This window comes from Ambystoma mexicanum, chromosome 13 (assembly GCF_040938575.1).
Source record: "Ambystoma mexicanum isolate Mex_15411 chromosome 13, UKY_AmexF1_1, whole genome shotgun sequence".
Taxonomy (NCBI): Eukaryota; Metazoa; Chordata; class Amphibia; order Caudata; family Ambystomatidae; genus Ambystoma; species Ambystoma mexicanum.
Window position 1 is genome coordinate 225,061,865 of NC_090938.1, and position 14,423 is coordinate 225,076,287.

The 14,423-nt window shown below is 44.4% G+C and overlaps 1 protein-coding gene across 3 annotated transcripts in view; it reads left to right on the forward strand.

Moving 5' to 3' along the window:
• TMEM183A (transmembrane protein 183A) overlaps nt 1–14,423 on the forward strand; it is a 215,459-nt gene that overhangs the window by 94,128 nt on the left and 106,908 nt on the right. For all 3 annotated transcript variants that reach the window (XM_069633681.1, XM_069633683.1, XM_069633682.1), the window contains exon 5: nt 7,083–7,263. In XM_069633681.1, coding sequence (XP_069489782.1) covers nt 7,083–7,263 — 181 coding nt within the window. The remainder of the gene's footprint in view (nt 1–7,082; nt 7,264–14,423) is intronic.

Sequence of the window (14,423 nt, forward strand, 5' to 3'; positions counted from 1 at the left end):
CCAGAAGCAAGAAGAAACAGAACTCCACACCAAAACCCTGAAAATTCCTACAAAATCCCACTTCTTATTATAAGTTAAATCCAGATATACCATATAAGTATGTGTATCTCTATAAAGCAACACCACTCTCTCAGGCTACTGGGTCGAGGAAACTGCATCCAGAGAGACATGGATTAGAATCTCAGCGCCAACATGTTAGTCCTCATTTTGTGTCCATTAGAAAACCTGACAACAAAAGAGAAGAGGGACGGGGATCGTTACCAAAAAAAGGTGGTAGCAGAGGAGACGACCAGGAGATGGGCTGGCAGAAGCAACAGCTGTGATAGTGGTGGAAGTAGCAGCGACAATTATTGGAAGCAGATGAACCGAAGAGGTGGAAGTCGTAGAGTCGTAGCGCTGGACTAACAAGTGAGGAAAGGAGAAGTAGAAGAGAGCTGGAATAGGCATGGGCATATGGGAGGGGGCGGAGGAGACCGCGGTTGTGACCGGACCTGCCTACAGTGCATTAGAGGTAAAAGTGGTTATGCGAACGGAAATAGCGTTCGTAATATTGAGTCATTTAGAACTGCCCTTCAGGACATGACGTGTTCACCGAAGACATGAAACGCAGGAGGGTCGTAACCCCGGACAGCTGAGCACCTGCTACCGAGGAAGAATGGGACGCCATGAGCATCAAAGACAAGAGCCGGGCTACAGCAGCGATTAGGAGGTACAGTAAAGTCAACAGCCTCCCTGGGGAAAAGTGGGATGCAGCAAACAGCAAGGGAGAGACCCGGGCTGTGGCATGAGATTTAGAGTTACATTGTGAGGAGGGGAGCGGAGTGGTTTGAATTAAATACATAACAAGCCACCCCCACACGTTTCCTGCACAAGAAGAGAATTGGGGGATGAAGGGGGAAAGGGCCAGTATCAGCATACCCAATCCCAGTGTAGCAAAAATATATTGTCAGGGAAAGGGGCAGCATTGGGACACGAGAGGAAAGGAAAAGCCCAGCCCTCCCGGCTCACTGTATTGTCAATCAACCCTTTTCTTTGCCATATGCACTAGTGAAGAAGTAGGGGTAACCTGAACACACATGATTGGCACTCTTCCTCGCCCAGTGGGATTTGGAAGAAGACCCGCCCCCTTAAACATTATAAATGCTAAGATAAATGCAATACTCCCAAACCTGGTAAATAGTGATTGTATCTCATCCCCCTCTTTGAAAAAGTGAAGACCAGGGAAGGGGAGTGTCCCCCTGGCATAGACTGCTTCAAAACCTTGCCAACTGGGCAAGACCAGGGGAAGTGGATTTTCCTCCTTGGCACCAGGGTAAGACCAGGAAAGGGGAGTGTCCCCCTGGCATAGTGAAGGACCAGCAAAATAGAAGTGTCCCCTTGGCCTGTAAAATACACTGCGGCGATAGTGGGTGTGAAGACTGTTGGAAGGCAAGTATTGTTTATTTTCCCCGATGATGATTTTTGCGATATATTAACTGCGAGGGTCAGAATAGGTTTTGAACACAGCACTGTAAACGTTTATTTTGGGCATCCTGACAAGGACTGGTCCACTAGTTCGTTTTGTTGGGGCACGGAAACACCTCGTAGAGTTGGGGCAAGGGAGGCGTTTTTCAAATCCCCTTTTTCATTTGAATAAAGAAATTGTGAAGCACATCACTGTGTCCGGTATCTCACAGCACATTTCCCTCACGGTCGGATTTCTCTCAGACACCGTTTCCCGCTGCGTTTACTATGCCATGCCGCCGTTATTCATATCTTGTGTCAGCATGAGCTAGTGTTCTTCCTTCTGCGTTCAACCCAGCAATCTGGTCTACCGCAGCTACTGCTTCAGCGTCCTCCGACACGTGCATCTTGAGTTTAAATATCCTGCTCAGGTGTTGTGGTCTACAACAGCCAGACTGCACATTCTCTTTAATGGCATTGTTGATCCTTACTAACTCTGGGCCCCTTTTCTTCGTTAAAGTACCAAGGGCATTATGGATACTGAAATCTATAATGGGTTTGGGGTTTTGATGTTTAATTATTTTGAATTGCTTTGTGAAAGTTAGGGAATCTTGTATAAAAGGTTGGTGTTTTAACATTGGATTTTAAATCTCTGTTTAAGACATGATCGTGACAATTAAAGAATGTTACATTCAATTCCTGATTAGATGACTTTTCACATCCTGTTCTTTGAATATTTTCATAGGAGGGACTTGTACAAGAACAGCATGCCATTAAATATTTTGGGAGCTCATCCTCATAAAATGATCAATACTGCGCCCCTCCCAAAGGAGTCATCACTTCCCCTGTCAGCAGTCTCCTCACTTGTGATCCTCCCCCATGTTGATACCCCCGGGGTTAGGATTAGGTAGTGGCAGCCTTCCCCTGGCCCCATGGGAGGATATCTCAGGCTGTGGTGTAGTGATGACGCCGCAGGATTCATCACACTGTCCAGTAGAAGTAAGAGGGCAAGAAGGGCGCAATTCTACATTTATGAGATGTGAACTTGGGGAAACCTGTAACCCACATTGCCAACAGCGCAGAGACTATAATAAAGAGATGGAAGGGAAACGAGGATGCATTTTGCCTTTCCTTAGAGAAATCTGTAACCCATATTGCCACTAACGGAAGAGACCTACTGTAGTAGTAGTAGGAGGGAACCAGGAAAAGGACCATATGTAGTCAGTCCTAGAAGGTGAGTAGACCGGGACAGAGACAGTTTATTTGAATAAATACGGTTGTGGTAAAAATGTTGTGGAAAGACTTTATCGTTTTGACAAACTGTTGCACCACCAAAGGTAGTTGCTGTGCTATCCTGACACAAGTATTCCATTGGAAAAATAATTGATATGCTAATAATTGCTTTGCATACTGAGAAAGACATTATGTGGAGGAAAAGAATTGCCTTTGTTTATGAAAGTGTTGGGACAGTTTTTCTGAAGTACTAAACCATTCAACTGAGGCAGAACAAGACTCCAATTTAGTATAAGGCTGTACCACCTGAGTACATGGTAGCGTAGACAGAGCAGCCAGGCTTATCTTAGGAGGGAGAGAGGGCTGTAGAATCAGTACAAATGAAATTGTAATAAACATGGTCCAAAGAAACAGTGAAACACTATGCATGTAAAAATAAAGGATTTATTTAAATACAGGTAGGCCCAGATAAATCTAGGGGTAAACAAGTACTATCACACATTATATGTAATCACAATTATCAAAACACACTATACTTGAAGGTACACAGATCAAAGTATAAACCTTATTTAGAACACCTAACAGTAGTTCTAGGGAAGTCAAAACTTTTTCATACACATTCAGCATAGGTTACACCTATTCTTGGGGAATAAACACCAATGGTTACTTTCACAATTACTTCCAGTAATGCAAGGGCAGCAGACCCTAACAGTTGTACAGTGACTCTCAGTACAAATCACAAATTCAGTCAACTGGACAATATACTTTTGTGAATAGTGAAACACTTATTCCAGGTACAGTAAAAACCTACAACTACTTTGGTGATAAAACACAGTAATACTTGGTGAGTAAAACCTAAGGATATAATATTCAATTACAGGTGCTTTTGAGATCAGTGAAACACAGATTGAGATCAGCAATAACTCGTGTAACTTATTTTTGGGTGACACATAGCTAACTCAAGGTAAGTAAAATCCATATACTTTTTTAATCTCACAGTGGAGTCCAGGTTAGATCTTTCCCACCTATACAAGTAACTTGTGTATGACTTATTGGGGACAGGTAAAACCACAGACTCTTCTTGTGCCTGTCTAAACAGCACAGGGAAAGCAAAACTCAATGCTACACTTAACTGAATGGCTCAGTTATTCTAGGTAGGCAACAACCTAATACAGACTTATTCTGGACAGGATAGCAGCAAGTCAGGGGAAGGACAACCCGGTTGGGGGACACTCCTAAAATTATCCTCAAAGAGCTAATCTGGTGATACCAACAGTTGGAGATTATCCTGCAAGAATAATCTGATGAAACAAACACATTACTTTTGGGAAGAGGCACAACCTAATCACGGGAGAGTAATCTACATTCACATCTACTTTCTATTAGAATGGCAAAACGGTTTCTAAGGAAAGAAAGATGTTAACTATACTTTTAAGAATAGTGCATCACACATCCAAGGTAAGTAAGAGCTTTTGTAACAGTTCACTCTTAGAGTTACAGTTACCAACCAACTCTTTACAAGTAAGTAACTTTTAAACACATATTTTCTCTTCTAGTCAAAAGGCCCAATCCTTTCAAAGTCTTTCCCTGGTTCTTGGAGCATGAGTGTTCACAGTGGCAGAAGGGGGGTCACTGGGGACTAGTGACCAACAGACCGTGTCAGAATAGGCTCTTCAGTAGCAAAGGTCAGAGTTCCTCAGGAAGACTGGGCAAACAGGTGAGTACTTTTACTTCTAGAGTTAAAAGAGCGTCCAGGGGCTTCTCAGAAGACCACCCTAGCAGGATTCTAGCAGTGGGACTGGGTGCACTGAATGAGAGGCCTCCCCATCACAGAAAACACCCCACAGCTACACAGAAATTCTAAGAGACTTAAGGTTAGTACATACCCAAGCCAAAACAGTCATCCAGGCATTGTTTTGAAAAATAGTTTCGGATGACAAAAGTTTTGAAAAAATGCATCGACATTTTTTTGTAGATAAAGTTGTGTTTTTTTTATTTTTATTTTTTTTTTTTACTAAAATGGGTATTAAGGGATAAAAAAACAGGGGATGGGGGAGACCCCCATCATTTTTTTTAAATTCCTTGTTTCGACGCATTTTTATTCAAAACTTTGCCATTCGAAACTAACACTAGGAACTGCCAACACAGTACCTCAGCATTGACGATTTTGCAGCAGGAGGACTTCAGGATCTGCAGCCAAAAACCCAGTCGGTGGATTCCTTGTTGTGGTGACGGAAAACAGGACCTTGGAAGGGACTTTGGAGCACGGATCGATGACGAAAGCTCTAGGCAAGGTTATCCTCACGGCTGAATGCGGTTCTGTGGATTTTTACACAAGCATAGATGAAGAGAGAAAATCGTGGTTGAATTCTCGTCCTTACAAAGGTCCAGCACTCTGAGGGGACTTTTCAAACTTGATTTGTGTCTTTGGAGATAAACCAGGATGCCCACAAAGTTTCAACGAGAGGAATTAGCACATTTCTGAGAATGTTCCTTGACACCAGGTTTGAGCCCTTTGTTCCTTTTGCCTTTGGCGGGCTTCATTACTGCAATCTGCCTCTGGCTCCAGTGTGTCTGGAAGGGCAGGAAGTGAGGGAGATTCCTGAAATTCCCCTGTCCTTTGTCTTTAGGAATGCCTGAATGCACCCAGTCCTGATTGACTGGTTGGCTGCCCTTGCAGGACAGCCACCCTGCTGTTTGAGTGACAGCTAGGCTGTGCATGAATGGGAGAAACTTGCTTAAAAGGCGATGGTTTTGGAACTGATGACCGAGTCGACCACTGGGAAGAACAACCCGACAAACCCTGAACAAAGCTTGCTGCATCCTCATGGACCTTGAATTGCCCGTGAAACCCTGCTGCTGTGCTGAAACTCCTTTTTCTAATCGACAAGAGAAGCTCCAGAAGGGACGACTTCTTCCCTCGGGTTAGTCGGACCAACTAACCAGAGACTAACTCCACTGGACCATCTTCCCTGACTGGCTGTACTTCTTTGATGCTGCAGCAACCGAGTGCCAGGGGTCGAGAAATCCATATTCTAGTGCAACGTCTGTGATCTGGCCAGAAGCTCCAAGAATCTCTCGAGGGCCCTCCAGAAGCAGGACGACCAGAGCATGAGTCCCCTCACCAGAGTGCAAGACTCAATGAGTGAAGGAAGCCCAACTGGTATCCGAGGTCTGCAGTGGTGCTGTTTACCGATCGCTGAAACCGTGAAGTGCTGTTGATCTGAAAAGAGCCCGTAAATGCTGCCGACATCCGAATGGCTGCCGCAGGAGTTCCCAAACATCCTCCCTCTTGTCCCTACGACTGAGGCCCAGGAACCCAGGATCTGCATCGCTGCAACCAGACAGAAGCCAGCTGGACCACTCTTCTAACCAAAGGTACTGTTCTGACTTGGGGTACTTAACTCAGTGTCTTTAGCTTCGCTCTTCTCAGTTGAGACTTGCAATAGATACTTTGCAATAGTTGATTTTAGCTCTACCCTTCACAAGTGTAACAGCTTGTGACCCTACAGTGATTTTTCTTCAACAAACTCTCTAACTTTGCGTTTGCACTAGACTTTGCTATCTACGAAGTGTCTCGGCTCTCTAGACTGTGCTCCCATTGACTTTGGCTGTACTGGCTCTTTGCAGACTCTTCTAGTCAATTGGACTTTGATAATTACTGTCCCATATAGGTGATAACTTGGTTTTTATGTATTATTGCTGGGAAAGGTTATCTACACTTTGTTGGAAGATTTAAGAACTCGCATGTTCTGAGAACCTGTTTCTTTTTCCTTCCCTTAACCTTTCCTTTCTGCAATCCTCAGAATCTACAAAGTGTACTAGTGATATATAAATGCCATTACTTTCCTAGTTAGTGAAGTCACCTATGGGTGTAGGAAGTGTGTAAGAAGCATTGCTAAAGAGTATCTACTAGCTGTGTGTTGATTCTGGAAAAGTATTTTAAAGTATATTTGATTGCTACACGTATTGCCCTTTTTAAAGAATGCTCATTTAAAAACACTGTTAAATAGTTACTCATAACAAAAACCTTGAGTAGAAGTGTTACTTGTCTACTTATATTTGTGGATGTCATTGCTACAGCTCTGCAGCTCACATTTTACTCCTCTTGAGATATGCCTGGCTGCTCAGTCACACTACCAACTTTTGTATTACAGGCCTATACAAAAAGGTGGGTTACCGAATGCCAAGAGGACAAGGGTTGTGTAGTCTTCCACAGGGTTAACATGCAAAAGCTGACTGTGTATTGACTGTAGATATTAAATGTTATATAGCCAGCTGAGTAGAAAGCTTTGATTAAATCGTTAACGCACACTAAACTGTCCTCTTATTTTTTTTAACTGAGCAGGACCCATATTGCTGTAGGAGTAACCCTGTTTTGCTTTTTGATAATTATTGATCTTTAGGCACTATCACATGGATGCAAATTTGCCAGTTCGCCTGAGGCCGGAGTGTATTGAAAAACTGAGAAGTCTGCGTGCCTGTGTAATCCGCTCCTTATATCACATGTATGAGCCATTTACCTCGCGTTTGTCAAAAAATCCTACGATCCCAGAAAGTACTCCCAGCAATTTAGCTAATTCTAAAGTAAGTGAGAATATTTTCTGCACAGCTTTTCTTTAATGTATTTTTTCCATTTCCTTTGTTTTTATTTCGAACCATCATTATTTCAAAAAGAGATGATTGCTATTCCTTACGATAGAAAAATGTTAGTCTTTGAAAAAGGCTTACCTAATTGTCTTTCCCGGTTGGTTTGCTTATTTTTTCTACCCACCAGCATTATCTGGAAGGACAACGGGAATTATGTCTCAAATAGTATAAATATATGTTTGTTAGGCAATGTAGTAATCCCGGGCAATCTATACATTTGAATATGTGCAAATTCATACCCATTGACTTTGACAGGTTTTAGTGAACACATAAATGCATATCCATATGGGGGTTGAGACCTATTGGGTTTGACATACTTTACTTGCAAACGCAGGTAATACACACATCATTATTAAAGCTTTTCAATTACATTTGCCACTGATTGAGGTAAAATGCGAGTCAGCTACAAATTGCACATGTTCATATAACGAGTAAGCTTGGCTAAGTTTAAAATACTTTTTTTCCATGCAGACTACACAGAGAAGATGACAACATGCAAGAGGTTTAATTTGTATTGCCCCTTTTCTCATTGCTCTGTGAAAACATCACTCTGCTTAATATCTAAATGAGTGCACAGTGAAAGGACATTATCTTCTATTTTTCATTTTTGTCTGAAAAGAAAGAGAATGCATGGATTCAGAAACCTAGTGATGCTATTTGATTACAATGTTATTTTAAAAGCTTAGTTGATTACCCTGGCTTATGAAAACGGTATTTGCATTCATAAAGTATGTGTCCTTGATATTGTAACAGTTAAAGAATTCTTGTTTTATTGCAATCCATATTAACATAACATTTGATATTTTTCCATTTTGAAGGTCTGACTGCATGAAAAAAAAATGTCTATCTTGCGCAGAAAATACTGATAGTCTGTAATTACATTGATCCCTTATTTGAAGTAGGAACGGAAATATTTTTTGGAAAGACATGTTATTCAATGAGATACAACTGCCCGGCCAGAGCTGCTTTGTGATATGAGCTGACGGAGGCCTGCAGTGGGAAGGCATTAATCTGGAGGGCATTACAAAGTTTTACGACATTATATGCACCATACATTTTGTGAAAACCCATGTTATCCTATGAGAAGCACAAGCTCCCAGCAAGGGCAGCTGATCAGACCTGGTGATTAATGAATAATGCCCATGAGAATAGATAAGCTGACCATGGTAAGAGAAAATCGCCAGCATTGGCTTGCTAGGAAATATTGTTGGTTCCTATGGGACTGAGGGGGTGGGCTTTATACCATTTGTAACTATCTGCACGATGTGATGAATCCATTGGCAGTCACTACCTGATACTGACCATGGGGGTGGCTACATGAGGGAGGATCACATTGGATTAGACCTGGTATCCCCCATACTCTCATGAAAATAACCCTCCCATATCTAACACCCTCATGGCCTATTGTGATGCATCCAGTCCGCGCAGGAAGAATGCAGGAATTGCACTCTCCAGCTCCACCTATCAATTATCCAGAACTCATTCACCATTCAAAACTACTGGAAATGTTCATTAAAATCGATTCACAAGTTTGAACTTCATCTTCCAGAAAGACAGAAATACTGGGACGAGGAAGAGCCGTTGGGTAGTATAGAGTGAGAAATTCCACAAGCCCCGCAAGCGCGCTCTAGTGGGTGCTCGCATACATCTGGTTCCAGGAAGTTCAAAAGGCAACTGAAGCTGGGAATCAATTGGCTGCTGCTGACTGGAGAGAGCAGCACCTCTCCGTGAAGGTGAAGAAACCGAAAGGCAATTACCGGCATTGTGGAGCCAGGTGGCTCACCAATGAAGAAGAGGCTGCACGAGAAGGACATGCTGTGGGAACACCAGGTGCCAGCGAGAGACTACAGGGTGTTCGCAGGTGAAAAGAGCTGTGATTTACTTACCAGAGCCTGGCAAGAAGCAGCCATGTCAAGTGGAAGCCACAAGAGACGAAGGAACAACGAGAAAGCGGTTGCAAGAAAGAAGCAGACCGAGGTGCTTCTCCGGTTGACGGCGGGAGAATCCAAGGACGCCGGTGAGTCCACCCAGAGGCAGTGGGGACCCCGGGGAGTATCAGCGGCAAGTAGGGAGAGCAAGTAATTGAACCACAAACAAGAGTGAAAGAACAATTTAACTTAATGTGAAAAGTGGAACTAAGCTACAAACAAACCCCTTACAAGCAAATTAATATTGTATGCACATATAGGGGAAACCCAAAGGGGATAAGATATCCAGAGGACAGATTGACAAACAAAGCATATGTGCACCTTTGGGGAGGGGTAGAAATCCTGTGTGAATGCAAGAAAACCTGGCAGGTGAAGAATACCAGGCAATTGCAAGTGTGCGAAACCCAGATGTCCCGGCAGGAGAGTATACCAGGCAATTACAAGCATGTAAATGGAAGAAGCCCTGACAGGTGAGTATACCATGCAACCATAACTTTGTGAAATACAGAGGTCCTGAAAAACGAATATCAAGACTAGAAAAGAGATTATGTGAACCAAGAGAGGAGAACTAAGATCCTGGCAGAAAGCATACAAGGTGTTCTGAAAGAGATGCAATTGCCAAGTCAAACAAATTTGTATGTCAATTTTTGTGGCCCTAAGAAGGCCTAAGGAACTGTTATATTTGAAACTTTGGAGAGTAAAGAGCAATCCAGAGGAAGGGAGCCACTCTCTGGAACAAGGACCCCTATCTTTGAAGAACGTTTGTGTTGGAGCCGTTTATTCTTCTTTTATGAACACTTTCCTAAACCTTCCAAGGTTAAAGACCTTGTCTGTTTCATCTTGGAGCAGTGTGTGGTCGCAGCCTCATTCATGGGGGGAAGAGTGGGAGGGGCGCAAAACCACAGCCTGAAATGTAATGGGGGTACACTTTGTTTTTTTACAAAAAGGGAGGAAAGACAAAGTGGGTCAGGGGGAGCGGGTGACTCGTCTATAGTGGGTGAAGGAGTGTCGATCCACTGCAGGGGGAGCTAGCCCAGTGAATCGCTGAGCGCTGCCTCAGCTGCTTTTTCCAGCTGAGGGAGCGCTCCTCGGTTGGCTGGTCTGTCAATGGGAAACATTGTTTCCCTTTGACTGTTCAGTTCCCCAGTGGCACATGCTCAATGAGCCATGTAAGACTGGGGGCGTTTGCTTCGCCAGCCGTGCATAGCTCATTGGAAATGCTGGCTGGGGAATTGCATGTATGAGGGGGAGCTCCTGTGCCTCTTCGCACATACAGAGCAGGCTGGAGCGCAGCGTTTCGACACCCACAATATCGGGCACCTGCATCCATGTGTAGGAGGCTCTTGCCTCCCGATTTCTGGTCATGATGCAGGAGCTCAACCTCTGGGGAGGAAACTTCAGGACGGGGGGCAGAAATGTGTTCATTTATTTTTTATTTAAATGTGTATGGATGTGTGTATGCTTGTGCAATAAGTCAGTGTATGGTGATGGGTGCCTGTGTTAATGATGTAATGCTTGCTGTGTGAATGCTGTGTGTTTGTGTAGGTCAGTGGAGCTGATTTTGGCGAGTGGGGGGAGAAGGGTTGTACAACAAAGGCATTTTAAAAATGCCTTAGTTGCATAATCCCCTACCCACCTGCCAAAATCAGCTCTCCTTCTGAGGTGCTGTGAAGCCTAGGGGACTCGGATGGTATTTCTTTACTAGATATCTTTCATAGATGTCCAGCCAAAGATACCATGCCCGCCCCCGGGGTCCTCCAGTGCCATGCATATACACATAATCATGTTGATTGTGTGTGTGTGTTAGTCGATGTGAGGACAAGGGGACAGGGATGGTATCTTTTTACTGGACATCTATCATAGATGTCGAGTAGAAAGAAATACCATGCCTGCCCCCTCGCCCCCCCCAGCACCAATTGCAAACTGTTTGGCTTTTTACCCAATTCTTTTTAAAGTATACTCTACAATGCACAATTTTAACCCATTATTTAAAAATATGTCCCTTGTACTCCCCCCCCCCCCCCCCCTCTTATTGGTTCGGGCTCCCTCACTATGGCATATGTGAGGGAAATATTTATGTCCCGACACTTAAAAAATTCAACAGCCGCCACTATCCCTGGTACTGTGCTGGGAGCGGGGTTGGGGGAGCCATGGGATAGTGGTGGGAGCAGGGTGGTGAGAGCCCAGGGTCTCTGCTGGGGTAGGTAAATCACAGGGACTGGGCAAAGAGCGGGATGTGGGAGCCCAGAGACTGTGATGAGAGCAGGTGGTGGATCCCAGGGACTATGCTGAAGTAGGGTGCAGTGACTGCACACAATTTGTTCATAGCCATTTGGACTTGCTATCCATTTGGCATTTTGGGAGAGGCCGGCCTGCCCACATTTTGCACAGGGGGGCCCAGGTCAAAAAAGTTTGAAGGACCACTGCCTTAGAGTTACGTTTTAGTGTGAGGGTCAGAATAGAAATTCGGACACAGGGCGGTGTTTTTTTTTTTTTGTATTCAATTTTATTAATTTTTGATTAATGCAAGTCGCAGCAAAAAAATACAAACAAGAAATTACAGAGCATAATCGGAGACTTTCGAGAGTATTGTCTAGTCGTGTATCTCAAAAATTCATCCAATTTCGAACTGCAGGTCTTCAACATGATGTTCCCTTCTCCCTCCTCCACCCCCCCATGGGCCGAGCAAGCATCGTTGTGTTTGTGTGTGTGTGTGTGTGTCTATGAGTGGTCAGTTTGTACATCGGGGGACTGCACTGCTGGGTAAGTCTTCTTATGTCTTCGTTCACAACCTTTCGTATCTCATGTATTACAATTTGACCCAGTGCGTCGGTCAGTCCAAATCCGCTCAGAAGGTGGGAACCTCTACCATCAGTCCCATTGTCCATCACTTTAGTACTCCTGACAAGTGTTTACTCGTGAAGTCCATCCATAAAACCTTGCATTGTGTAGATCTCCCATGGAGAGACAATGTTATCTTTTCCATTATACATATATTTGAGGCCACATTAACCCATTTACTCTCACTCAGGATCGTTCTGGACTTCCATTTCATCACCAGTGTGGCATGGGCGGCTAGCAATAACTGAGGGACCAGACCTTTAATCCTTCTCCATTCATCTTCACATTTCTCAAGACCGAATAGAATAAGATGGGGGTCTGCGGTTCTGTGGATGCCGTCTGTCTCTGATCCAACCCAGGACCTCATCCCAGTATACCCTTATCCGGGGACATCCCCACAACATATGCCAATAATCACCAACACCACCACATGCACGCCAACATCGTGGACTGGCCGTTTGGAACATCCTAGAGAGCCTGTGAGGATCGTACTGCCATCTTTGTAATAGTTTGATGGCGTGTAATTTGTATTGACTCAATATGGATGTTTGCGAGGCCGCTCTGCACATTTTCCCCCACATGCCTGGGCTTATATTTCCACCTAGGTCTCTCTCCCATCTGCCTCTCAGTGGTTCCATAGTCCCATTTCCCACCTCTACCAGTTCCTTATACATGGCAGATATCAGACCCTTCCTCTCTGTCCTGGAGTCCAATAGCATTTCAAAGGGGCTAGGGTCCCTCTGCAGCTTTTCCTTCCACTCTGTTCTTGTCAGAATGCCTTTAATCTGCAGGTATTGATGGATAATGTGCCTATCCCCAGGGCTTCTGTCAGTTGTAATGTGTAATGAAAAGAGTCATTTTTCAGCAGTTGTCCCACCCGCTCTAGACCTGCTTCATATCATGTTTGAAATCTCTCCACATTGGGAATGTGTTCGTTAATTCCCGGGGACTATAAGTAGCTCAACGGGGATGGCCATGTGGAGACCTTTTGCATCCTAGTACCCTCTCTCCAAATCTCCCATATGGTTCTCAGTATCGGGTGGTTTTTAAGTCTATTATAGAGCTTCTTCCTGGGGGCCCATAGCCACTCTGAAACTGTGGCCGGTGATAGCTAGTGATTGTCCATGGCGATCCATTGGGGTTCTTTGTGGTTGCGTAGATGGGGAATTAGCACTCGTAATTGGGCTGCTTCATAATATTTTTTGAGATCCGGGAGCGTTACCCCCCTTTGTCTTTGGGAAGTCATAGGGTGTTGTATGCGATTCTAGCCTTTTTCCCCTGCGAGAGGAATCCCACAATAGCTCTCTTGACCTCTATGAAGAAATTCCCTGGCATCTCGATAGGAAGCATTTGAAAGGGATACAGGAACTGTGGGAGACAGACCATTTTAATGGCGTTGAGTCGCCCTAACCATGAGATCGTCAACTTGCTCCATTTAATAAGGTCTACATGGAACTTCTCGACAAGGGGAGGGAAGTTGGCTTTGTATAGGCCGACTAGGTCTCTAGGGATTTGTACGCCTAAGTATTTCAGCTTAGAGTGTTCAATCTTGAGACCCAGTAAAGAGAATTTAACTTTGCTTGTCTCCGCTGAGCCCTGTAGGGGGAACAGAATAGACTTGGCTTTGTTCACTTTAAAACCAGAGAGTCGATCATAGTCTTCTAGGGGGTGAAGAGCCCGGGGATGGATGTTATCGGATTAGCCACATGCAAAAGTATGTAATCGGCGTAGAAGGCCACCTTGTATTCAACCCCTCCCAGCTGCATTCCCTCTACCCGGGGGTCTGCCCTCTATTGTGCCAGGGGTTCCAGGGAGAGAGCGAAGAGAAGGCATCCCTGCAGAGTGCCTCGTTCTAGTTCAAACCATCTGGAGTATTCTCCATTCACAAATATAGATGCTTTGGGACATGTGTACATCGCCTGTATTCCCTTTCTGAACCTTGGGCCTATTCCCACCTTGCGCATAACCACCCTCAAAAATCCCCACTCTACCCTATCAAAGTCCTTCTCTGCGTCAATCAAGAGGAGGACCGGCTTTTTGGTCATATTCCGGAATGCATGGATAAGATGTAGGGTCTTCACATTGTATCAGCCCCCTGCCTCCCCAGTATAAAACCCACCTGATCAGGATGGATGAGTTGAGGCATTAGCATCTAATCTGAAGGCCAGATTTTCGCGTCTACGTTGAGCAGGAAGACGGGGCGATATGACCCGCATTTTTTTGCGGTTCCTTTCTTCTTTGGGAGTTACCGTAATAAGGGCTCGGATAAAAGAGTCTGGGACTATCCCTGAATCTAAAATTTTATTGAAAAGTTCTACTATAAATGGT